The sequence below is a fragment of the Pyrus communis genome, chromosome 5, assembly GCF_963583255.1.
Source record: "Pyrus communis chromosome 5, drPyrComm1.1, whole genome shotgun sequence".
NCBI classification, from domain to species: domain Eukaryota; kingdom Viridiplantae; phylum Streptophyta; class Magnoliopsida; order Rosales; family Rosaceae; genus Pyrus; species Pyrus communis.
The window spans coordinates 472,589-499,409 of record NC_084807.1 but is presented as its reverse complement, the minus strand read 5'-3'; the positions used below and the strand labels follow the sequence as shown (position 1 = coordinate 499,409).

General features: G+C 35.2%; 3 protein-coding genes across 5 annotated transcripts; 1 reads left to right on the top strand and 2 right to left on the bottom strand.

The window, feature by feature from the left end:
• Positions 1 to 1,642: 1,642 nt before the first annotated feature.
• LOC137734911 (DNA damage-repair/toleration protein DRT100-like) lies at positions 1,643 to 2,982 on the bottom strand. Its single transcript, XM_068474231.1, has one exon. It carries the CDS (start codon positions 2,854 to 2,856, stop codon positions 1,750 to 1,752), a length of 1,107 nt encoding a protein of 368 aa, XP_068330332.1. The 5' UTR covers positions 2,857 to 2,982; the 3' UTR covers positions 1,643 to 1,749.
• A 6,264-nt stretch (positions 2,983 to 9,246) lies between these two features.
• Positions 9,247 to 12,878, bottom strand: LOC137734912 (uncharacterized). Its single transcript, XM_068474232.1, has 7 exons — positions 12,623 to 12,878; positions 12,410 to 12,531; positions 11,491 to 11,559; positions 11,329 to 11,387; positions 10,786 to 10,846; positions 10,632 to 10,685; positions 9,247 to 9,662 (listed from the first exon to the last, which is right to left on the bottom strand). Exons 1-7 carry the CDS (start codon positions 12,813 to 12,815, stop codon positions 9,384 to 9,386), a joined length of 837 nt encoding a protein of 278 aa, XP_068330333.1. The 5' UTR covers positions 12,816 to 12,878; the 3' UTR covers positions 9,247 to 9,383.
• A 726-nt stretch (positions 12,879 to 13,604) lies between these two features.
• LOC137734909 (SURP and G-patch domain-containing protein 1-like protein) lies at positions 13,605 to 18,977 on the top strand. Of its 3 annotated transcripts, none has more exons than XM_068474228.1 (9): positions 13,605 to 13,764; positions 14,869 to 15,310; positions 16,278 to 16,404; positions 16,613 to 16,719; positions 17,428 to 17,544; positions 17,887 to 18,021; positions 18,175 to 18,357; positions 18,499 to 18,677; positions 18,765 to 18,977. In XM_068474228.1, exons 2-9 carry the CDS (start codon positions 14,911 to 14,913, stop codon positions 18,789 to 18,791), a joined length of 1,275 nt encoding a protein of 424 aa, XP_068330329.1. In that variant the 5' UTR covers positions 13,605 to 13,764; positions 14,869 to 14,910; the 3' UTR covers positions 18,792 to 18,977. The 3 variants fall into 3 exon arrangements, with proteins under 3 accessions (XP_068330329.1, XP_068330331.1, XP_068330330.1); XM_068474230.1 differs by having other exon boundaries at positions 13,607 to 13,764; positions 14,886 to 15,310; XM_068474229.1 differs by having other exon boundaries at positions 13,614 to 13,764; positions 14,853 to 15,310.
• Positions 18,978 to 26,821: the final 7,844 nt, after the last annotated feature.

Here is a 26,821-nt window from a genome sequence, read left to right as displayed (position 1 = left end):
CACATGTTGAATTTTTTGTTTGGATATTTAGTACAGAACAGCAAAAAGTTATTTTACGAGGTTGATTTTTGACTGTTTACCCATAAGCAAAGTCACAGTGCATCAATTGTTCGTGCATAAACGAGTGATTGTAATATTTTAATTACTCTGCAAGATTGATTTATGTCATTAATGCATGCATGCAAAGAGCTCACAGTGCATCAATGGTCCGTGTATAAGCGAGTGACTAGCATTTTTGTTACTTTATCTAATTGCAGGGCTAATTTCTTATCATTAATGCATGTATATAAAGAATTCAGAGTGCGTGAACAGTGTGTACAAGCGAATTAGTGTAACATTGTTAGTTACTTTTTATTTAAATGCCTTGCTTTCTGTTGTATAATGTAGCAAAGACTGTTGCTACTTTTTATATACTCTTTTTTTGACACATCAAAAGAAGAAAAGATGGAAAACTTTTGAGCTTTGAGAATTGTAGCATCCTAACTTTCTGAGTCGTATCAAAGCGTCATCCTAATGCCCCTCGATTATTCCATGCATTCATCATAGAGGAGTACAGAGCCTCTCTGAGTCTAAAAAAACAGAGCTTAAATGTCAAATGATCTACGCCGTTGGATTTTGATCTAACGATTACAATTATTATAATTTTTAAAAGGATCTTCTGTTTGTAATCGTTGGATCAAATTTCAACAGCCCGAATCATTTGATCATTGGATTCTTTTTTTTTAGATCCGGAGAGGATCTTTACTCATCATAGAGATATAAGTTGCTCGCAATCTTTTCCCACCGACTTCAAATCTCAGTGTCTGTGTTGTGGGAAACTTATGATGCCCTTCACATGCCTTGGGTTTGTCTTTTGCCAAAAGCTAAAACAAACACTGGCTCCAAAGTTAAAGCATATCCTTAAGTTTCATTTTCGGTTGCAAACCAACTTACTCTAAATTCTTACCTCAATACTGCGTCTCAGCATTGAATGGTACAAGAAATAAAAGGTTAAAATAATAATAATAATAATAATAATAAAAGATGTAAATAGTTGTAAAAATCAAAATTAACCTCTAAACAACTGTAATATTGAATGATAAGTAGCATTGAAGTTATACCTATCAATTCGATCATTTCCAAAATGATATGTTGTCAAAATTGCGTTCAAACATGTTTACATATTTACAATCGAAAATATAACGGTATAATTTTTTAAGCAATCACATGTAAATTGTGAGGACTATTGTTTGCATTCTAAATTAGTCATTGTGCACATTACGTATTTTAAACAACCGATTTTATTACATGACAACTCATGTTTATATTGATCGATTATGTTCCTCTACATCTAATATTGGGTAGACCTCATGCAATAATTTCCTAACTTTAATAAGAGGCAATTTTTAAGCATTTGAGATTACCAAGTAGATAATACCATTTCCCATGCAAATAGTGCACAGTACATAAATAATACATTACGAATCTCTCTCTCTCAATCTTATGAAAAAGATATTGTACGTGATGCTCTATTTCACGTGCATGCATATACATTTCTGCCTTTTTCTTTGTCCTTTCAACCAAATTATATAGAACTTAATACTTTTTTTTTTATAAAATAAAATTTAAAAAAAAAAAAAAAAACTAAACCACGTAATAAATGTTACAATACACAGAAATTATATAAAAAAGCGCATATGCCCGGAACTTCGGAGTGAAACGAAACCGGTACGATAACTTATACAACCCATACCGGCAGAATCCACACGATCAACAAGTACTCAGCGGGTTCCCGCAGAGGCAATCATTGTTGGTAAACGACGACGCTTCCTGGTGATCGAACGGGTTCCCCACAGGAATCGCCCCGCACAGGTGGTTGTGGCTGAGATCCAAGTGCCCGATATATTTCGCCGCCGACAATGAACCGGGTATCGGCCCCTTTAAATTGTTGTACGATAAATCCAGTGCCATAAAGTACGAATTTCCGTGGAAAACGTCCGGTATGTTACCTTCGAACCCATTTCGGCTCAAATTTAAGATCCCCATACCCCGATTGCTCAAAAGGGACGCTGGCAATTGACCCGAAAACGAGTTTCTGTCCAAATTCAACGTCGAAAGAACCTGCATTTTCCCAAGGCAGTCCGGTACATAACCCGACATTTGGTTCCTGGACAGGTCCAGGTCGGCCAACCGGTTCATGTTGCCAATGGAATCGGGGATCGACCCGGTGAGCTGGTTTCGGTTCAGCAGAGCCCGGCTCAGCATCTTTAGTTTTCCGAAATCGGCCGGTATCTCCCCCGTGATTTGGTTGTTGTTGAGGTCCATGTGCATTAGCCCGGAGAGGCCAACGAGACTCGCCGGAATCTTACCGGAGATCTGGTTATCCGCGAGGTTGAGGACTGTGAGCATCTTGAGGTTGCCAATATCGGCCGGAATCTCTCCCGAAATCTTGTTTCCGACGAGGTCGAGAATTCGGAGTTTGGAGAGGGTGGTGAGGCATTGGGGTATCTTGCCGGTGACTCCCTTCCAGTCGGCGAGAACGAGGGTGGTGAGGTGGTCGAGTCTGCAAATTTGGGGCGAGATCGATCCTGACATGAACCCGGACTGACCGGATTTCGTGAGTATGGGGTCCTCCGACTCGCCTCGGAGATTAATGTCGACGACTCGGCTGGTTGTGGGATCGCAGCTGACTCCGTACCAGTTTACGCAGCAATCGGTTCCGACCCAAGAGTTGAAGATGCCCAATGAGGTATCGGTGAGTCCGGTTCTGATGGATTGAAGTGCTGCTAGGTCTGACGGGGAACAAGAAGAGCTCACAGTTGAGACAATGGCACAGAATGTTGCCACTGAGATTAAGAGCAACCTCATCATCTTCATGGTAGAGATAGAGAGAGAGAGAGGTTCTCTCTAGCTGTTCACTTGATAAGAGTGGATGGATGTCTGTGACTGTAAGTGCTATTGCATGAGAGAGAGAGAGAGAGAGAGAGAGAGAGAGAGAGAGAGGGAGGGAGGGAGAGAAGGGGAGATGGGGGTTTGGAAGTTGATGGAGTGAGATGTATAATATATATGCAGGAGCAGCAAGGATGTGAGGGCAACAGAGGTTCACTGTGCATGTGCTTGCAGGTTTAAGGATTTAATTGAATATGGATTTGCACATGCAAATGTTGATTAACAATGCATGCATGGACAATAAGAGAGATTTTTCAATATGACATGTGATACATAATGTGTCATTATATAAATAGTGAGATATAAATGTTAAAAAATTAATAACTTAAAAAATAAAATTTTCCACCACTTATATAAAAACACGTGGTGTACCATTCGTGTGTTCTGATTATAATAAAAATTTTCTCCACCAATACAACTTAATTTTAGGGTTTTTTTTCTAATTTTTTTTTATTTTTTGGACTGGTTCCCCGGTGAATGAATCCCATGTAATATAGTAATACTCATTTACCAAAGCAAATTGGTTTGGTTGTGAAAACTTTGCGCTAAAACTAAAGGTCTGAACGGCCATGGTAATATTGAGGGCGTGATTTCCGTCTTTTCACCTTTGGCACGTCCCCTTTTGCCATTGATTCTTCTTTTTGTTGAATACATTATCCAGTAGCTGAAAGTAATAATATTTATGTATTATGGTAGATGTTGGATTTCCTTATCTTCTAACATTTAACAATTTAATTCACTATATAACACAGTCATTGGTTAAAAAAAAAAAAGAAATAAAAAAAAAGTGTGCATAAAGTTAAAAACGACGTTCGTAAATCATTTTTCCATAAAAAACTGAATCAATACGGACCACATTACATTGTAAGTTTTGTTTTGTTTTGTTTTTGAGATAGAACCTCAAACCCAATCTCAATACTCACCAATGTGGCCATGTGATTCCCTCAAATAAATAGGCTAGTAATCCACCATAGGAAGATTTAGAGTCCTTTTCCACATTTTCTGAGTTCCTCCTAATTAATATCAAGATATCTTTAATGGCTCGTCTATGTAACTATAATCAAATTTTGGAGAGGTTGAATTGATGAGGAGTTGAATGGGGTAGGATCAGAATCAGATTCCTGTCGAAACTGTCTATTAAAATTTTCAGGAATCGGAATAAGAATAATATTCAATCATATAACTGTTTACTAATTCACATGAATCGCAATGAAATCACAATGAAAATCAATGTGATTACTAAAATGTCCATATTATAATAATTTATTGGGTGATTTGTATAAAATCAATTAAAAGTTATGATATTAACAATATGTCAATCAAATTTATTGGAATTATAAATAGGTCAACGAGACTTTAAAATACATTAAAACACCTCAATCAAATTAAAATTACAAATGATGCCATTACTATATAAAACACCAAACCTTTCCATCTCCTTCATTGTAAAACGTGCCTCCCGCCTCGCACCACCTTTAGACTTCAACCTCCCCGCCTCCCACCACCTTCAACCTCCATTTCCTGTTTTGTGATTGTGCATTCAGATTCAAATAGGTTTGTGGATTCAGACACTTCGTTGCAGTGTCTGTTTCTTGTTATGTGATTGTGCATTTGGATTCAAATATGTTTGTGGATTCAAGTTGCAGTGTCTGTTTTCGTTTCTTTGGATTCAGACACTTCGTTGCAGTGTCTGTTTCCTGTTCTGTGATTATGCATTGAGATTCAAATAGGTTTGTGGATTCAGACACTCCGTTGTATTGTTTGTTTCCTGTTCTATGATTGTGCATTGAGATTCAGATAGGTTTTTGGATTCAAACATTGCCACGCAATGTCTGTTTCTTGTTTTGTGAATTCATATCGAAAACCAACGAAGAAGAAGACCGAAATGCAGGAAAATGAAGGTGGCCAGAAAACTTCATATAGCCATAACGGGTTCATTTCTCAACCAAATTCAAAGATTCAAAAGCCAAAATAAAGCTCAAGAGGCAAGGAATAGAAATATACCTAATTGAGGCTGAGCCATGACCTGAGTTGGCTGGAAAATACCTGGAACCTCGCCGGTCCTTCTTCAGAAACAGGGGAAAATTTCTTTGAGTTGACTTTCGTTTAACCTTCACCAAATCAAATGGATTTTCAGATTCAAACTCTGGTCTGGTATAAGATCAGAACCATAAAAAGGAAGAAGTTCATGAGTTCCCAACCCTTACCTAGTTGGAAAATCACGAAGCCTCGCCAGAAAATATGGAGGTAGAAGTCTAAGTTTGAGTTTGTAACCTAGGGTCTCGATATTTGTAACATCCCACATCGTCCAGGGGAGTGGATCCTGTAAGCCGTATATGTATATTCCCATCTCTACCTAGCACGAGACTTTTTGGGAGCTCACTGGCTTCGGAGTTCATGGGAACTCCGAAATTAAGCGAGATTGGGTTGGAGCAATCTCAGGATGGGTGACCACTGGGCAATTGCTCGTGAGTTCCCAGAAACAAAACCGTGAGGGCGTGGTCGGGGCACAAAGCGGACAATATCGTGCTACGGTAAAGTCGAGCTCGGGATGTGGTGGGGACCTGGGCCGAGATGTGACATTATTAGTACTGGGGTATTGGTGGACTTTGTTGAGGTCGAGGAGGCCATGTTGCATTCATAGAGAGAAAGAGAGAAGGATAAAAGAGTCAAATTTTAACTACATATAGTGACTTAAAGCACATGTGGCACTCATCATTGACCTATGTCTAATTAATAAAAATATGTTATTGATTAAGTTCAAAACAAAAACATGCCATTGATATATGACTAGATAGTAATTTTTTTTACTAAATTACCTTAATTATTTTACATGCTAATTCTTTTTTATTTATTAATTTTTTTTGGTAAAACTATATTTTATTTTATTTTAACTTTGTGAAGGGCAAAATGTGGTGTAGGTTAATGTGAAGGGTAATTCTCGAATTTTAGAAACAAATGGTATAATGGGAAGGAAAAATCCATTCTAATTCTCCTAATAACCTGAAATTCAATTCTCATCAAATTGTAGAGCATCCAATTCCTCCAATTTTTGGAGTTAGATTCCAAAATTTGTGTGGATCCCCACCAAATTTTAAATTCCTCAATAATTAGAAAATACCAGAATATTCTGTAATTGAAATTCAAATCCGTATTTTTAATCTGATTTCTCTTACTTAAACGTGCCATGAAATGAAATCACAAGTTTCGATTAACTAGCGAAGCAAAGCAAAGCATGATAATCCAATCCACACATATATGTCCCCACCACGATACCAATGTTTTATGTCCCCACCACGATACCAATGTTTCAATTAGATTTCAAATCCAATGATTGAAGGGCTTTTTCCCTCCCTAATCTAATTAGTGTCCCTACCTTATTATATATAATCATCATTGAACCAATTAAACGTCTTCACCAAGTAATTATAGTGTACACTCTAATCATATAATAATATCGGTCATTAAGTTATCACCCTAATTATTTCTGACACCGAAAGATAATTTTTCTACAAAAACCATAATGGCTTTAATTACTTTGTCAATTATTACATCCCCATTTGCTTTTCAAATGATGCAATGATCAATTGAGATTAGTCCGTTACAAAGTTTCAATTAAAATAAATAAAAAAAGTTTTAACGAAAAGTTGACGGTACTGTTCACTTTAACGAAAAATCACATTTTTACATTAAAGAGTCAATCCTGGTACTATTCACTTCACCTTTTATTTTGTCCTTATCATTAAAACTCAAAATTTTCAAGCTATTTTCATTAGTTTTTTTTATAAATAAATGCTACAAATCTCTGGTTTGGACTTTTTATTTCTATATTTCTTTTTTTAATTTTTTAATTTTGCAATTTTGTGTGCCGATCTAAAATGTCTATTTTTTAAGATCATCTTTGAAGATTATTTAATTTAAAATAATTTAGTCATTTATTTATTATCCTATATATATATATATATATATATATATATATATATAGACCACGTTTTTAGTTACACACTACAATTATAACAACGTTAATCTAACATCTAACGATTTATAATTTGGAAGATTTTCCACAAAATTAGTCCTTAGTTGATCACATCATGCATGTAGACTAATAATATTCTCTATTATTATTGAATCTATATCATTATTCAAGACAATCATGATTATTATCTTAGCTTATAATTATCATTCATTATTGAAGACTTATTCTTCCATTATTAGCTTATGTTTTGTTTTCTTTCAGTCCACTACCAATACATATGTACATCGACTTATTTGGTACGCATAACGGTTTTTTTGGGTTTTTTTTTTTTTGCTCAGTTCGATTCAGTTCGGTTCCACAGTTTTCCGGTTTTCACTCACCATTACTAGCTATATAGGCCTAACAATTTGTTAAATGCTTGTGTTTATCATTTTGTAAAATAGATATTCCAGTTCATGGAGTCTCCAGTGTATGTGTCTTATCCAATATCCACCCTTTCGGCACCGAAACTTTTAACAAAGATGGGTCCTTGCAGCTTGCAACTTTGTCTTTGTCCCCACTGCTGCTGCTGCTCTACTCTACTAAATTTTGATCGATATATGGAGGTTCATTATTTCAGCCTTCATTTATTTGCTCCTCTTTTCCTGCTCGTTTTATTTATTTGAAAACCATTCATGCTGGTTCACTAATTAACCAAGACTTAGTTTCCTTGTTAATGAATGAAACCAACATCTCCAATCATGCTCATTATTTTTAAGTCGAAATATAAATGTAAATTTCTTGAATCATGGAATGTAGGTGTTTGCATCTAATTTTACATCATCGGTCAATACAAGCGAAGTTGTTGAATGAGTAAAGTTTTAGACTGTTAGAATAAATGGAACGCAAATTATATCCATAATCTGGAAGCAAAACAAATGTATGGATCCAATTGAAAGTCGTGGACAACAAGGAGTTCAAATAGCATGTGCAGAGATGGGATAATTATCACCACCGGATATCCCTGGCAGGATGCCAAATATTTTAATTAAATGGGATAAATGATGCAATTGCATGCTATGATTCAAGAAAATTACAAGTGTTTGTATGAAATCTGAACTTCGTAGTGAATAACAGCCTTGTCTTCAAGTTCTAAAATTTAAAGATTGAGATGAGTTCCTTCCTTGACCACAATTGCTCAATAACAGAAATATTCGACACCATCATCACCACATTCATTTACTCACGGACTGAGCTTGGTCGACGAGTTAACACGTCCTGCATTCAATCGAATGATGTAGTTAACTCATTAGCTATTTGGGCCGCGCGCCGTGTAATCTAAATAATTTTTAGAGTAACAGTAGGATATCAAAGTTTGAAGAAACAGCACATTTAGTGCCGGCAAAGAAATATTTGATTTATTTTTCTCAACGTTCAAGGAGAAAGTGAAAACTTTAAAGCTTGGTTGGTTTGGTATTCTGATGGGTCATGCGTCACATGGAGTTGTGTCGTCTCCATTACAACATAGTTCAAAGTCCTCACGTGAACAGTGGTCAACCCCTTCAACTTTCTTTCTTTTTCTCTTTTATTTTTTATTTTTTATTTTTTATTATTTTTTTAACATATGTTTAATATATATATTTTAATTTTTTTTATCACTAATAACTTGATTCTTAAATGAGGGAATTTGTAAGTATGAAGGTATATAAGTTCAATTAGTCAGACATAAACTAAAAAAATGATTATCAAATGATTTATTTCTAATTAACAATTTAAAATTCTTCGAAATGTATTGCATCCGTGTCACTTCAGATCTCTCTATCTAATGTATTTGTAGTCATTTCTAACTAAGTTAGCCTTAAAATTCACAGCCGTCCCGTCAATAGTCCTATGAGAGAACATACTAAGGGCTAGTTTGGGGTTGTTGTGCTATAGAAAAAAAAAAAAAACTCTATTTACAGAAGTAGGGGTAGAGCTGTTTCTGCTTTTTGCTGTCTTGGACTCATGATTTTGACAAAAACACTTTTTTTCATCTACCAAACACAATTTTAGCCCTTACTTTTATAAAAAGTTGCTTTTAAAATAATTTCAGCAATGTCAAACCAACCCTAAGTAGTTCAAAGCACAAAATGCATTGCATCCAATAGAACTTACCACTCAATTCATGGAAGAGCAGCAGAACTGGACCAAGAGCAAGTTTGTACAAGCCGATTTATGTACGATTATACGTTAATAAGTTCATATCTACAACCTGCAAACTGTATGCACAGATAAGGTGAAGAAGTGGTAGGTCATAAATCCGAATTATGCGGTCCATTTGGGACGTCCAATGCGATTAGAGGGATGGATCAAATGATGGAAAGACGGTTTCGAAGTGGTTTTTGTGTCTGCTAAAACTTCATCAAGTACCATATCCTGCAGAATTCAGATATAGTAATGCTCTTTTTTCGTTCTCTCAAGTTCGAATTGGCAGCAAAACAATGAGTTCTAATACAATACCTTAAGCAAAAATATCCTCGGTGACAAATGATTTTTCACTATCAATACAGTTCTCATTTGGAAAATCAAGCTGCTCGTAATTTAGCTGTCTGGCAGCTTCATACAGAGCAATGCCAACACTTACAGAGAGATTCAGACATCTTACATAAGTTTCAACCATTGGAATCCTAATTGTCCCACCGCCTATCGTTTCACTTTTGCAGTCTTCGAGTGCTTCAGGTGGTAGGCCGGATGTTTCGGAGCCAAATATGAGAAAATCACCCCTTCTATAAGAAAAGTCCTGAAAAATTGAACTAGTTAGTCAACTTAGAACACTTACTTCATTGGCCAGGCAACAATGCATGTCAACAAAACGCAAGTGTTAATAAAAATTTCAGCTTCCCGACAAGGAGCGACAGTGCAAATAGCACTCTCCAGTACTCTTCTGTGCTCTAGAGTGGAAGTGCAAATACACCTCTGCACTAAAGTAGACGTGTACTTGGAGGAGCACGTTTAGCGCTCCCTTAAGAGAAAGTAAAAAAGCAAAAGAGGCAACAAAGCCTTCATGAAATACATAAATTCCTAGCACAATGGAGGATTATCTGGAGAATGCGAGTACATTGTTTACACTTGTTTAATATGAGAGAAGCATAATATAGCAGTTGATTTGACAGCACGCTATTGCCAAAAATTAGCAGCCTATCAGTTCGTATGATTTCATGATAGTTAATGGGATTTCTATACATCGCCATGAATGACTACCAAGTATCTTGAAACTCTGTATCTATTTCTACGTGAGTGACCAAGTATCATCATTGACCAGCAAACTGCTCTCAAGTATGGTGAATCTTAAATTAACAATGTCACTCTTCTTCCCAAATTTAACGCAATAACGAACAAATATAATTAAGTATAAGGGAAAAACATGCAAATTGGGTCTATGAAATGCTATGACTGTGAGAATTTATAGCATATTAGATCCACGGGCTGTTACAAATTAAAGAAACATTTGCATTGTTCAAGTCAGGTTTTGTTCGAAAATTGATGTTTACCAAGGAACCAAAATGAAGAATGATTAAACTCTCCCTCTTAAAGGGAAACTTAGGAGAAAAGAAAAGTCAATACACGTGACTACTACACATGACAGGTACAAAACAAACTATGAAAACACAAGGTGCAGATAAAGGTTATCACTGCAGGTATGATTGTTAGGGAAATTTAGCAGGATAAAATCCTGACGCACAGTGAGACTGAAACGACAGAAACTTACTGAATGAAATTTTGTTCCTCTCTTTGTAAATGCAAGCAACCGCTTTTCCCCCTCCTGTAGATATAAAGGAATAGGGAGAGGAAGAAAACAGTCAAATGGAAAGTATGGGAAAGACATTCAAAATCCATTCTTTGAAATTTGAAGCGGGACAAACCTGTTGCCTGAAATAGTCTTGAAATTCTGCCCATGAGCTGTGAACTTTAACCACCACATATCTAAAATTGGAAGTTAATTGTTGAAAACATGAAGAACTTTCATTTGAAGATAAAATAATAAAAAATAACACTGATTATAAAACAAGAAAAACATAAACTGTGTAAAGCTGGTGGGGGAATTGGTATGTACCATTTACATAACTGAACGCTCACTTCAGCAGTGTCAAGAAACAAATACATGCATGTACAACGAGCATATCATGGCTTTGAACTGTAGTTTGGAAGAAAATTAAAAACAGAGCTGGAATAAACAATCAAATGTTTAAGTACAAGAAATCACATGCAATTTTGCACTACTGATAAACCCCTCCATCTTGATGTTCAAAGTAGATGTCCCAATATAGCTACTTAACAAATTAAATCATGACTGAAAGTCATTTTTCAGTAATTACTAAATTAACATACAGAAGAAAGAATATATTTAACATTGTTTTTTGACAAGAAACAACATATTTAACATTTACTAGCGATTGTTAGGATACGGCCAATAGTCCAATCCAGCACGCTTTAATTTTGCATCATCAATCTTGAATCCTAGTGGCTAACAAAGAACAAAAGCATGTTAAGTGTCCAGTAGAGGACAGATCCTTCCATCTCGCCTGTAAAGAATAATAGAAAAATTGACACGAAGAGATATAACCTACCCCAACAAGATGAAGCCCAACAGCTGATGCTGCACATGTTCTGGCAATGCAACCTGTATTTCCAGGAATCTGCCAAGGACAATAGAAATCTCAGAACCAGCCTCCAGAAATTGAGAAGTTCGTGACCTAAAATGAAGCGATACACAAATTATACTTGAGTCACTGAATTCTTCAGCACCCAAAAGTTGGTGTATACTTAAAATTAAAAGAATATAATATAAAAAGAAAAGGTAAAATGTGATAGTGCCTTGCACAATTACTATTTCAGTATATACCATTGAATTCTTTTTCATGTATTTACTAAGAAAAACAAGGTTAATTTTTTAAGGACAGCAAAATTCTTCATCTAATCCTACCGATATTCATGGTTATGTAAATAACCATTTCTGCTTAATGGGCACAAGTGATTGGAAATCCACAACAACAGACTCAGGAAGAGAGATGCTGGACAAATTTAAGAATTTTGAGCTTATAATCAGAAAACAATATCATCCAACAACAATGAGTTAATCCTCACATTTCCTTGACAAAGCGACCTAAACCACCCAAGATTGAATTAATATCATGCATGCGACTTGCACACCGCGATGAATTGTAATATGGCTAATACCCAATTTATCAATGTCCGTATTGGTTTCATTTAGAAAACAACTTGTGCACAAATCACTTAAAACATCGATTCATCCCAGTTAAATGAAAAATGCCAAAATCAAAGCAGAACAAAAATCGATACAATTATCGCACATTGAGACATAGATAGACAGATATACATTAGATCTTATGAATTTTGACATAATTTAAGGGCAATAAGCTAAACAGAATGGCAAGTATCAATCAAACTATAAATTTCCCGGTTCATAAGTAATTGTGAAAATTCAGTTAGCCACCAAAAAATTAAAAAGCTGGAAGTTTGTAGTACCTGAGGAGAGACTAAAACCACTTGAAGAATCTTCCTTTGTGAAACTTGTTCTTCCTTCACTGCCTCCCCTACCCCATTTGCCAGAAAGCACTCTCCTCTGCTCCCAATCCCATCAGCTGCAGCTGCACCACAACAAATACAGTTACTACCCATTACAATACAACACATACATACATATACAAACCTATATAAAGAGAGAGAGAGAGTACAGACAGAGAGAGCAGAGGGGAGAGAAACGAGCGGAGGACAGAGAGAGGCGGGAGCTGCGGTGGAGATGGCCCGAGCAGAGAGAACGAAAGAGAGGAACTTTTGAGGAGCGCATGCGGAAAGGAGATAAAGGAGAGAAGGGGGAGAAAGGTATTAGGGTTTTCAAGCCGCTTGCTGTTGTTGTCGTCGTTGTGTCCATTGGATTGCCTGATTGTTGCTTATCAGCAGCTATGGCATTTCCCCCTTTCTTTGCTTTGCTCGACAGTGAGTCGACGCACGCAGTTTTAAAGACCAATACTTTACTTAAAAATGATGCGTACGGGTTCGTACTCAAATTTTTTTCATTATTTATTTATAAAATTTTGGGTTTATTATCAAAAAAAGTTTATATTATAAACTTATCTATAAAATTTGTTTATAAAAAAAATTAAAAATAATTTTCACATAGCAATTCATAATATGAACGTTTCTTATTGTAATTATAAAAATTTGTGATTCGAATATAAAAAGTTTTGAATAGAAATTCCTACTTATCTTTAAGTAGTCAAACATTATTTGTTTTTAAAACATTATTAAAAATAAAAGCACAAACGTGGATATTGGATAACATGAACGTTACATGACTGATTACAATCCTTATAGTTACTATAATAATTATTTAATAATCACAATAATTCATGTAAACATATATGTTTTGTATAATTATATTTAATAAAAAAATGTAATGTATTCAAAATTTTAAATGACAAATTACTGATTTTAATAAATTAATATAACAAAACGTTTAAAATTATAATTAATGTGGCAAACTGAAAAAGTGAATAAACTCATATAACATTTTTTTTTTGGTGCTAATTACTTAAAAAAAGAAAAAAGGAAATAAATTCACCAAAATAAAAAAGAATTCATTGTTTTTTGTTGGAAAATAAAGAGGAGAGTTTAGGTACACAAATAAAGAGGAAAATAATACATACATATAACGAAACCAAGCCTACTTATTGCAAAGTCCAGGCGGTCTCGCTTTGTCGTGGTCCTCTAAACACACGAGAGAGAGGATCTCCGATTCCTATCCCTAATTCAGCAAAAGCATCTCCAATCGACCAATCGGAGGAAGATCAACGATCTGAGATTGAATCGATTTTGTTCTGGTTAGTTTCCAGTTGGTTGCTCAAATTTTAATGTTATTTCGTCTCTCGTTTTGGGATTCTTGTGTTTTGGCTTACGCCGGTTGATTCGTGGTGGTGTTTTGTGGTCGTATGATGTTTTCGGTTGAATTGGGTTCGGAAGTTTAAATTTTTTTTGTGTGGTAAAATGATTTTAATTTTATCAATTTGATTTTGCGTTTTAGGGTTTGTATTTGATTAGATCAGTGTGTTTGGATTAGTATGTATACAAAACGCATAAAAAGATTGAGACTTTGTGGATTATCGAGCTGAATTTGTTCTGACAATGTTATGATGATTAATTTGGATGCTTTGTTGAGATTAGTGATTCTTCTTTTAGATTTAAAATAATTGCTAAAGTGGACCGGCGAAACTAAAATGAACCTGGAAGTTTTGGATGATGCCGCTAAATAGGGTAATGGTATTTAGACCGTGGTTTTGAAGCCTGGGAATATGTTATAATGGTTTGTAAGAGGGAATATTTTTGGTGGCTTCTGGTCATGAAGATTGTTAGCTAAAAGCCTAAAATTCACTTGAAACAGCTTATTGTACCATCCATTCAATCGCTTAAATGGTTTTTAGATCAAGTATCATCGGTCTCAGTTTGTTTAACTTTTGTGATATATGTTTTCTTAAGGTATTGAAAAAACATCACCTCAAAAGTCACAAGCTTTAAGTTTGAAGTAATCTAATAAAAGCAGTTTGAAAATGGTTTTGTATATTGTCATTGGAGTCCTAAGTGTTCGGTGTTTGTTTGGTGATAATGGCTGGGAGCTGGCCTCGTTTTCCAAATGCATACACTGGGCACTACCGGTATATCCAGTGTGGTTGTTTCACTTGGGACACCCATTGCACTGGTTTTGAACTTCCCACTCATAAAGCTGTGTGGATTTGCACATTTTGCGGTTGTTTCTGAAACCAAGCCCCATTCACAGCATTTTGCGAAAATGTGGGATTTCTTTTTGTGTTAACCTTTCAGTGATAGTTTGAAAGACATACATTAACTGTAAATTAAAAAAAAATTTGCAAAGATCAAATAAGAGAATCACTTTAATTGCTAAATGCATTGAAAGCTTACTTGTCAAACAGTGAATTCCTGTAAACAGCCTAAGCAAACTTGGCTCTTTTCCAATGGACAAAGGAGTGACTCCTAGCCTCTTTGTTAATGATGGTTCGTTCATGGAAAGGTTCAGACAACTTCAACAAGAGAAGGATAAAGATAAGGGTTCCGCAGCAGACGAGTCTAGACCAAGTAAAGTTGTTTCAGGGACTTTGACTCCTACCACCACTGGTAAAACCAGTGCTGAACTGAAGGCTAATGATGCACGCAAGGTGGCCGCTGCTTCAGGTAGCAAACTTGCTTTCAGCTTGAAACAGAAATCAAAGATTGTTGCACCACCTGTTAAGTTAGGTGCAGATGAGGATGAAGATGAAGCAGATGCTGCAAATGTTGCAGCTGCTGCACCAACTAAACGGCAAAAGTTGGGTCAGCCGGATCCCGTAGAGGAATCATACAGACAAGTGGATGTTGGTAATTACTGCATATATGCATATCCTTTAACTTTCTTAATTGCAATTTAAGGTATTTCCATTTTCAGTTAATTTTTTAATAACAAAATTTGGAGCATCAATTATTTTTTTAATTTTGCTGCAATACTATTTTATTGTCCAGTAATTTTATGCATGTATTTATTAACTATGTAATTTTTTTCATATTTTCTTTTGTACAGAATCTATGGCAAGAATTGATTTCTTCATCCACTCTTGATGTTTTAACTGTTGAATTCTTAACTTCACTTTTATCATTCAAACTATTTTTCTGCCTTTTCACCCCATTGTGAACAGTTGTCTTATTCCCCACTTCCTCTTTCCTCATTAGTTTTCTTCCTTATTTTGTTTTAAAAAAAAGATCCTGCCCCTCATTCTCGTCTTTTGTTGAAGTTATATCACTTCGCCAATATGAAATTTTCTTTTGTGGGTTTTTTTTTCACCTGTAAGGCGAGTTGGAGTCTAGCCTTTTACTAGGTGTGATGGATTTCTATCATCCACAGAGCCTGTGGACTCTTTTTTCTTTCTATGTAGCGTGTGGTGCCATTTACCACTCTTTTTAGTCCACTAGTTGAGAATGGGAGGTGTTGGTACTTTCTGATTCTTCTATAATAATCAATTAAAACTTGACTGAAAGTGAGAGAGATAGAAGTGGCCGGTAAAAACAATTTAAGTAAATTGAAATTGTGCCTCCGGTGAATACCCTGTTATTGAGAAAATCATCTCAATAATTGTGTTCTCTACTCTTGAGTGGTGTGGATGAAAAGGACAAAACATTCTTGAATATTTCTTGTCTCATTAATGCAGCTAATTCCTTAAGTTCCTATCAACATTGGTGGAAAGAGATGTTCAATGAAAGAATTGGAATATGTGGCACCCCTGCTACAAGAGTAATTTGCATTCCCTTGTTCATGCTCTCGGTATTAATCAGTTTTATAAGTGATATGCAGCCCCACCTTCCCCAACTGATTCAACAGTGAAGATAGTTGCTGACAAACTAGCAAGTTTTGTGGCTAAACATGGAAGGCAATTTGAGCATATTACACGTCAAAAAAATCTAGGAGATACCCCTTTCAAGTAAGTACCCTATGAAGTTTCCACCTAATTGTTTTGTCTGTTATGTACAATCTGTCTGTTGGCATTTATGAAACGCAATCGGAGACTGATGTGGGGTAAGGTTCACTAAAGATGTAGGTTTTGGGTATCATTTTTTTTTCCTGGTTTGGCTCCTTCCATTTATGGTAGTTCATATGCTATATGCATTGGGGGTTTATTTTGTTTGCAGATTTTTATTTGACGAGAGCTGTTCTGATTACAAATATTATGAGTATCAGCTTGTTATTGAAGAGAGGGCCCTCCAACAGACCAGGGATTCACAAACATCTCGTAATGGTGGGTATTAGATTTCCAGTTCCCTTTTTTTGCCTTCTGTTTTAAAATAAAATTAAAAACAAATTTTTTTCCAAAACTATGCTTATTTGAACTGTATGCATGCATCAAGCTTGGTGGAGGCTTCACAATGAGTGTAGTATCTGGATTTGTGGGTGTGTATCTGACTGCACCATCTGTCTATGCTATTAGTATTTGGGGGTGAAAGTGTGTGCACTTGTCGCAAAAAAAATTAGGATTTTACTTTCGGTTGATCAATCAAAATTCACCCAAATAATTGTGCTGACATTGGTAGGGGGGAAACTTTTTATGCGCAATGTTGACTGTTCCTGCCTCGATTGTCTGATAACCTTGTCTGATTAACTTTTCCACTAATGATAATGTTGTGTTGATTTTTGTTCATTGCCTTTCATACCCTAGTAATACAACATATGTTTTAATTTGGTCGCTTCTTGAAATCTTTTCTGCTTTGATGGAACACTACTTGGCTTTTAGAAATACAACACTGTCAGATTGGTTGGATTTAATATATTCGAGGTCCTTGTGTGCCTAGGACTCCTAGTATTCTCTCAATATTAAGATTCAATATCCTTTTTGTGATTCATAATATGAAACCTGGAATGTGATCTTTGAAGATGCATCACTTATTGGCACTTCTGCTGAAACATTAGTTCGTTTGAGACTCAGATTCTGTGGTGTTAATGTGTGTAGGAGGTACTAGCATATCAGCTTCCAAATCCACTAGTAGTTCCCAAAGGTCTACTGTGAAGCATCTGAATTATCAAACTCCCGCCTCTGCTTTATATGATGCCACTGAGGGAAGGACAGGTAAATGATAACATCTTTTGATGCTTTCGAGTCTTTTTCCCCTTCAGTTTCGTATATGCCTATGCTTCAAGTTATGAATTTAATTGAAATTTTGTTATCTGGAGATGACAAACGAGATAAAATTGCTTTGTAATAGGGGTGCATAGTGTGCTTGTGGTTTACTTCCTAGAATCAAAATTTCTGCTGGATTTTCGTTTTTATGCACAAATTCCTATCTTGAAACATCTGTATGTCTCAGCTTGTCTATTTGTGCTGTGGTATTAGTTTAACTAAATGTTTTGGAGACATTTGATTGGCCTTACTGGTTGGTCGGAAATTTACTACTTGTATTTTCAATTATAGGTGAGCTCTCTGCACCAACAGGTGCAGATCCTATTGCCATGATGGAGTACTACGCGAATAAGGCTGCTCAGGAAGAGAGAAAGAGACAACCTAAACAATCAAAAGATGAAATGCCCCCTCCTGCTTCTCTTCAAGGTTCATTTTTGCTACTGATGGAACCAGAAGTTTCTATAGTTATTGAAACTTTCCCTATTTTAGCTCTAATTTTGGTTAGGATAGATGCACGTACATGGTCAAAATATTTGCTTTTCCTCACAATAAATACTTTTTTTTTTTGTCCCTTCACAGCACCTTCTCTTAAGAAAGGTCATCACATGGGCGATTACATTCCACAAGAAGAGCTGGAGAAGTTTATGTCTGCTTGTAACGACGCAGCTGCACAAAAAGCTGCCAAAGAAGCTGCAGATAGGGCAAAAATCCAGGCTGATAATGTGGGCCATAAACTCTTGTCGAAAATGGGTTGGAAAGAAGGTAGACCTTTTCTCTCTTATTATGATATTCAGAAAATAGAATGTTGTTTGAATTTGTTGCCGGATTTTCAGCGATCAGTCCTTTGTACTGTGCGCATGTGTTATTCAAAGGTAGAAACCTCATGGTGTAAGTGAATTTCAGGTGAGGGTCTAGGGAGCTCCAGAAGAGGAATTTCGGATCCAATAATGGCAGGTAATGTGAAGAAGGACAACCTGGGGGTTGGTGCTCAACAACCTGGAGAGGTGACTCCTGAAGATGATATATACGAACAGTATAAGAAGCGGATGATGCTTGGTTACCGATACAGACCCAATCCTCTGGTATTACCGAATTTTCCGTTCTCCTTTTGTGTAAGCCATGTTTGACATTAGGGTTTTGATACATTGTCTGAACTTTTTGGTTTGCAGAACAATCCGCGGAAGGCGTACTACTGAGAGATTGGTTACAACTGCCCTTGGACGTAATATTTGTGAGGTTGGTAGTCATAAGTTCATTGGAAGTTGAATGAATAACTTTATGGAGTAACAGAAGATTTGGATAGGATATTTTGGACAGAACAAATTTGTATCTCAAGTCTGTTTTGTGAATTAATAAAAAAAAAAACAATTTGTTTTCTTTAATTGTTGGTCGAATCGAATGTATTTATTGAGCAGTAAAGGTCATGTCCCTGTAGTGCCTAGTGGCTTTTCACCATATGCTCGATCGGGGTTCTTTCGAAAGCCCCGAATACTTTGAAATTATACAATATCTCCATAGGAAAGTTACCTGAATCCATAGTATGTACAGTTTAGATTCCCTCTAATAAACAGTCCATCGAAATTTGGGAAAACCTCCGGATATCATTATGGACGTCCCAACACGTCTGGACGTCCTCATTGTGTTGGGACGTCCTCATCTAAGACACGAACGTGAAACTGAGGGACGTCCGGACGTGCTTATCCAAGACACGATTGTGTAATTGAGTCGTCTGATCGTTTATTTTCGGAATTGAGTATACAGGGGATTTTTTAACAATAGACTGCTGAAAGCAACTCAATGGATCTTTGTTATAAATCTAATAGACTTTAATCGACGTTTGTTGATGGAGGCAATAAAAAAAACGTAAAAAGTAACAAGATTGATCACCGTTCAAGTTTTTGCCTATTAAGGTCTAGTTTGGGGTCTTGTTTGGAATTGTTTTTAATATGACTGAAACCGCTATTAGTGAAAATATTTGGGTTCCAAAAACACTTGAAGTGCTTCCTGCAACTGCAAGAAGAACTTCCAAATGAGCCCTAAGTATTTATACAATTTCATATATTCCGGCAACTTCCAAATCATAATTATTGTTAGGATCCAAATTACATTGAGTAGAGATATAGTTACCACTTGATGAGCATCGACACCACTAATTCTAGTTGAACGAGTTTAAATTTCAAAATCTATGTAGTAAAAAGATCATTAAATCATATTAGGCCTGTTGTGTGACTTAATAAACCTAATTAGTTTATACATTATGCTAAACTATCTCACTCTTACTGGACTTTTATTTAGTATACCTGAAACTGAAACTGAAACTAAAACCAGTGTGGGATATGGGGATCATGTGTAGGCAAGAATGAGAGATCCTAAAAGTGGGACAATGCGGACAAGTTTCTAACTATTTCAATCTTCAAATTTTAATTTTCAATTTTTAGTTTTCAATGTTTAGTTTTTTATTTGGTGACTATTTTCAATTTTAAAATAGAATCACGAAACTATTTGAAACTTGTTTGGTAATTGTTTGTAGTTTATGGTTTTCATTTTATGTGAAACTTGGAATGAAATTTGAATCCAAAAATATTTTGAAATTGGCTTGATTTTGAATTTAGTTTTTATTTTTTTAGAATTAAGACCCAAGAGTTATTTTATATATATATATATATATATATATATATCTTTTTTTAAAAAGGGGGCCAACTTGTGGTTTCGTCACACAATCCATCATTCTGGAGACCGAAAAGACTCACAAGGGCATTTCAGCCTCCTCCTGGCCACCATCGTACGATTCATCAGCACTAGGAATCGAACTCAGGACGTGATGTGGGGAATACGAGCATGTAATTTATTACCAATCACTGGCCACCCTGTTATGATAAGAAGATATTATATTGAAAGGAGAAGAAAAAGAACTAAAACTAAAATCGAAAGGGTTATTAAATAAAACTTGAGTTGGGTTGGGGGGCAAAATTCTCAATTTTTTCAAATCGATGATTTTTAATGCAAATCTCAACAATCTCACAGACCATTCTTTCTTTTTTCTATTTGTAACATGTTGAGCAAGTAGTGTCTCAACATCCAAGCAGCTATGACCTTCCCATAAAGGAAAAAGGTTGACTTTTTTTTATGGGTAAAGAGGTTGACTTTCGTGACAACCAGAACCAGGTACGTACACTTCTTCCCCACCGTTGGCGTTTTATTTTTCAGGTCAGCTCGTGCGTTGAGAAAAATTCTTTCTCGATCTTCTCCTTTCTCCACTTAACCAATATTGAATACCAATTTTGGTCAACTAAGTCTAAGACATCTAATACCTATGAGGACATTTCAGGCCAACCGTACGTTGGTCTTTTTTAAAACATTTATTAAGGGATTACAAAGGAGTTCAATTTGAAATCTCTTTGAGTTTTGACATTGAGAAGAGAAATATCACTAACTCAACAACTAGTTGATATATAAACTAGTAACATGTCAAGACCGGAACAAGTTAGCTCCTTTAGACTATAGTCTAGTGCAATCATGGTTCGAAAGTTAATTACAATACAATATCTTAAGATCTCAGGGATTAAAAAAATTGGGGTTATCCACCATTGGATTTTAATCCAAATGATGGAGAAGAAAGTACAACAACAAATGTTAAATGACCACCTACCATGGGATTAAGGAGATAATTAAATATACATCCAATTTTATCATTAGTTATTAGGTTTGATTCTGAAATTTATGCTTATCACTCTAAGTTCGTTGACTTTTGATCACCTAAGCAACTTTACTATTTTGATGATGATGAGCCAGACTAATTTTACAGATAAGCTTAGTATTTCGTGCGTTAAATATATGAATTGTTATATGATCTTAATGCTCCTGACTTTGGATAATTTCTCTCTTTGTTTACACTACTTGAAATTTGGACAACGGGCATTGAATTACCTCTTTTAACTTTCAGTTTTTATGATTCATGATTATATTAGTATATTTAGACTCTTCTTGTTAGTGTGCTTTGGACCTGACCAGAGGTTTTTTTTTTTGGAAACTTAACCAGAGGTATTATATATGAAAGTTTTGGTTTGATTTGGTTAGCATGTTACACTCTCCTACTTTGCCATCCTTTGGCACTCTTACTTGGGGACTGGCGAAAATGGGTATGTTCATGAAGATCAACTGATGAGGAAACTTCATCTCTAATGGTATTCCAATGACATCCCCTTTGATTTATAATGTTAGAGCTAGAAGTAAACACTAGCATGAATTTAGGGATTGAGGGGAGGAGGTTGATGTTTAGGTCGAGTGGCTGCGTAGTAATATTAGACTATTTCACATCTAACTGGATAATCTAGATGGCAGGTTTTTATTTGGCTGGACCGCAGTTTTGTATTATGTAGATGGATTAGACCCAAACTAATATTGCAAAAGTCAACTGGAAGTATTAAATTTGTAGAATAAGATCGAAAGATAAGTGACCATAATTTTCTTGAACTTTGGGGCAGGTAATGTACCCTTTTATTTTTATATTCAGGGTCACATTTCCATCAGCTAGAAAAAGAAGTGCATAATATACCTGATATCGTTCATATTCTTATCTTGGTGACAGGATCACGTATCCATTTTAGTGGCCTAAAAATGTGCTTATCGATCGCTCAACTCAAGGCAAAGGAGCAAAAAGTGCTTATCACCACCAACATAAGAATATGAAATATATCTTCTGTACTATATATATGCGCATGCGCACTTCTTTTTTTAGCTGAATAACTAGCCTTGTATAATTTTAGTTTATTCGTGAGCAATGTCTGTGGCTGTAAGACGAAGGGATTTGTATGATATTATTTGATTGAGAAAGAAATAGGGAGAGAGAGTGAGAGAGATTTCAAGTGCCAAATAAAATAATGGGTGTAATATGAAAAAACAGCTAACCTATCATCATCAACTGATGCAAGGAATTTCAATAATTGAGCTTGCAGAATGTGCACACAGAGGCCAGAGATCAACTTGCATGAAACAAGTTACAAGTTACAAGTTACTATCAGGTGGAGTCTTAGTTTAATAATGTAATCATATGTAGAGAGAAATTTACAAATGTATAAGACACCACAATAACGATGAACTTGTTTCATATAAGTTCATTACAAATAGTGGATAACAAAATACCACAAAATTGGTGGTTATTGTTGAGAAAGAATCATAGGTGCCATTGGTGGGAGGCTGATTTCTAAATTAGTTTTGAAGAGGGTGCGATAATCTTCAGGTTGATTATGTTCTCACTTTCCATAAGTGGCTACAAAACACCTCACTAATGCTCAATGACTAAGTTAGTGCACTCTTCTTATCTTTTTTTTTTTTTTTTTTTTTTTTTCAGAAGGGAAAATAAAGAAAAAGTTAGTGCACCTCCTAGAAAAGAAATCTGCAAGTTACCACTTGATTTTGTTATTTCAGTTATATTTGTTCCACTAATTTTGTTTATCACATAACTAAAAGGAAGAACACGATCGGCACAGATCAAGATATTAATGAGAATGAAAGGACAGGTAAACAGACAACTCATCCTCCATTGATCTTAATTACGTAGGTTAGAATATATAACTTTTGGGACAAATGCTTTATGCTTGTTCTTTGTCGGTTCTCTTTCTACTTGAGCTTTTAATCATAAGCTTTTTAAAATTGGATCGATGCTTTCGTGACGCATGACAAACCCTTGAGTCAAGCATCTCCTACTCCTATATATTATGTCTAGGGTTTATCGAACCCTTCCCTTTCTTCAGGGAACAATTCTCGGGTAGGCATCAATCACAGCTGAGAGAGATCGATGATTATTTGAAAGGGAAAGTAATTTGCAAGCCAACGTAAAGACAACTTCAAAATTGGTGAAACCAATGTCATTTTCACTTTCGAATTTTTCTTTCATTCGTTCTTCTTTTGTTTCTTCCTCCTCCTTCCCATCACCCTTCATCCGCATCTCTTTATTCATTTTTTGCTCACCATATACTTCTTATTTATCAACAACACAAACAAATGAAAACTGAAAAAATAAATGACAATCGAACGAGTCTCAGCTTTTAATCTTTGTTGATAATGTCTATATTTACATGTATGGGTGCTCTAGAAAAATCATGTTATAAGTTGTTTTTAGTAATTTTTGTAGATATAATCATGAGAATTAAGAAAACGATTAATTTTTATTATGATATTGTGAGATTAAAATATGTAAGTCACAACTGAACAGACAGAGGGGCATACCCACTTCAAATTTGAATATGCATAATTAATTTGGTTTTAAAAGAAAAAAAGAAATGTTTTACATAAGTCATTGTTTTACACAGTTATGACTTTCTCCTAATACCCGGAGAGGGTGGACTTTTTACATAAGTCATTGGATTGGAGTGATTTTCGGCAAAAAAACAAATGGATGGAGTGATGGGGTCGGTTGAACAAAAAATTGACCAGAAATCACGAGCAAAACGTGATCATTTGTTTAAGTGAAAATATATGGTTCCCAAGTACGAGACATTGCTTTCGTTAACATCGTCAACCAACCAAACAGCCATCGGCCATGTGAAATCGATTAATTAACTAACTAATTGTGGATTACAGAAAGTTTTCAGCAACCACGAGTCAATATCTTTCGTTAATCGAATGGCCAGGATTATCTCCCTTGTCGGGATTAGGGTTTATACAGCTGGGAATTGAAAACTTCTTTGACCAACACCGTTTTCCTCCCTGTCCTATTCTTCTTACACAATGTAAACTCATTTGTATAATACAAATCAAGAAAGTATGTCCAGATTAATAAATAATACTAAAATACACATCTTCCTTAATTTTTAAGAAAGAAAATGCTAACTTCTTTGGAAATTTGAAGGGCCACGTACATTTTTTAACCCAAAAATTACATGAAATTTCATTAATAAACAAGGGTCATAAACCGCTATTGTTTCTTCTCAAAATAGGGGTCAAAAGACAAGGCTTAGATTGATACAAACAACCCTTAGGAGAAGGGTTCCAGCCACACCAGAACAGGAGACAATAGGGCACTAGATTACATGAAATCAATGAGCAAAATAATGATTCGAAAGGAAAACCCACTCACTAGAAGTTGAACACCGAAGGATCTGTTACGAACATTAGTTATCAGTGCCATAAAGAGACCAAGAGTAGCAGATGCCATACAGCCATACAGGAGCAAGGTTCATCCACTAAAACATCCTCCCCGCATCTTTAAGTCTTTAGAACACCAAATCAGAATACATCCATCTCGTCCACTTCGACTTCTCCTCCTCAACGAACTAGATATGACAAAAATAACCGTCCAAACTAACATGTTAAAAATTTTAAAGTGCAGCATTGGAAAAGCAATTTAGCATATATTAAATGGTTTTACTCTTTGTAAACTCTTACAACTATTTGGCTACGTAGATGGTTAAGTGAAGAGTATATTTTATATTATATATTTAACCCTATTTTTAGTATATTTTGGTTATTATTTAGGAAGAATTTTGATACTTTGAATTATATTTTCAAAATAGGACTTTTGACTTCCTTTAGAGCAAAACATGGTCAAATTGATGAATTTTGGAGTAATTCTAGTTGAAGGACGTTCATGAGTCAGTTAGTTTGATCATATCAAAATATCAGATTTTTCTACCAAGCGATGATTTTCTGGAGATATAATAAAGGAACAATGTGCGGCGCTGAAATAGTAACGTTTTAGGCTTGAATTGTGTTTTTGGAGCCCAATATGACCTCGGATGGTCTCGTGGCCTTCTGGAGATGTGTTTGGAACATCCTGATCTTTAAAACAAGCTATCTTGGGTCGGATTTGGAGAAGATTTGAGGCTAAAACGTGGCTGGACAGTTTCTGTACAGATTTTCCTAGCTTAATTAGGACTCTATTTTCTAAGTTATTTTATTTTATTATTTGGTTTCCTAATGGGAGAAAAAGACTAGGGTTTGTGCGATAGCTAGAGGGGATTTTAAGGCTTTTGCCGTTCTTAGTTTTTGGGTGACGCTTTCTTTTATGCAAGTTTGGAAACAGAGAGTAATTGCTAGGGTTCTTGGAGATTTTCTACTTTAAGGTATTTTCATTCTCTTAATAATATTTTCTATGATTTTAATTATGAATAGCGTAATTAATTCCTTTTGCTAGGATGAAACCTTGAGCCTTAGCATGAATATGTGATTTTTATTTAAATGCTTATGATTATTGCATCCACACTTTGAATTATTAATCACCGTGATTAAAACTATCTAATTGTCTTAATGCCTTATCACCGTTAGGATCTTTAGAAAAGTAATTTGATGTAATTTTGGTTGGAAGGTTCCCTAAAATTGACACTGGTTTCTTGTGGTTAATAATTGTAATTTCACTTAAGATGAACACCACGACTTAAGGGTTGCATAGTTTTTCAAAGGGTTTTCATAAAACTTAATGAGTATCTCATGTTCATATTTGATCCGAACGTCCGGACGGATTGCATGTTAGATATACGTTCTATGTTGGAGGTTTCAAGTAGGATATATAGTAGGAAAACCTAACCTTCAAAGTGACATGTGTAGATCATAAGTAATTGGTAAAAATGTATAGGATTGCTAAGTGATGGTGGAATCCTAGTGCTTTTATAAATTTATATTTTAAAAATTGTTTCCTTTTCTTTCAGATTTAATATTGCAGATTGTTTTATTTTTATTAATTAAATTCGTTTTATTAAATTAGGTCATAAAAATCAATCATCTCAACTTTCTGTTTTATAATAATTAATTGGAATTTGGTTTGCTTTGAATTATTTGAATTATTTAATAATCCATGTGGATAACGACCTTGCAAGAACCATTTATACTACAATATCCTTGTCATTCTTGCAAGTATTATAGGATTTTTTTTAATCCGTTTACATGTGTGGTAAATTCCCTATCATTAAGTTTAGTACATATCGGTGTTGATTAGTAGCATATCCCTTAACTACCAAATTCTAGTAATCTTGTAGCAAGTTCATCATAAATAGTTGACTCCATTTCGTACTTAAAATAAGTTAACTTGCATTGTAGGGGTTTTCAAGACATACTAGCTCTTTTGTTTTATTCTCTCCTCTTGTGATATTGCTCGTATAAATAACAAGAAGAATTAAAATTGGATCATTTTTAAATTGTCCTTATGTTTACAAGAATAATTAATGAAAGGATTTTTTTTTTTTTTTTTTTTAGTCAAGATACTGAGAGTTGGAAAAGATAAAGTTTTAGA

Excerpts from the sequence above, each read along its gene's own strand:
- LOC137734911 (XM_068474231.1), bottom strand. The coding sequence starts at position 2,856 with ATGAAGATGATGAGGTTGCTCTTAATCTCAGTGGCAACATTCTGTGCC.
- LOC137734912 (XM_068474232.1), bottom strand. The coding sequence starts at position 12,815 with ATGGACACAACGACGACAACAACAGCAAGCGGCTTGAAAACCCTAATA. Across the intron at positions 12,532-12,622 it reads CTCTCCCCTCTGCTCTCTCT|CTGCAGCTGATGGGATTGGG; the intron begins GTCTGTACTCTC and ends GTTGTGGTGCAG. Across the intron at positions 11,560-12,409 it reads TGGTTTTAGTCTCTCCTCAG|ATTCCTGGAAATACAGGTTG; the intron begins GTACTACAAACT and ends TGTCCTTGGCAG.
- LOC137734909 (XM_068474228.1), top strand. The coding sequence starts at position 14,911 with ATGGACAAAGGAGTGACTCCTAGCCTCTTTGTTAATGATGGTTCGTTC. Across the intron at positions 16,405-16,612 it reads CTAGGAGATACCCCTTTCAA|ATTTTTATTTGACGAGAGCT; the intron begins GTAAGTACCCTA and ends TTTTGTTTGCAG. Across the intron at positions 18,358-18,498 it reads GAAAATGGGTTGGAAAGAAG|GTGAGGGTCTAGGGAGCTCC; the intron begins GTAGACCTTTTC and ends AGTGAATTTCAG.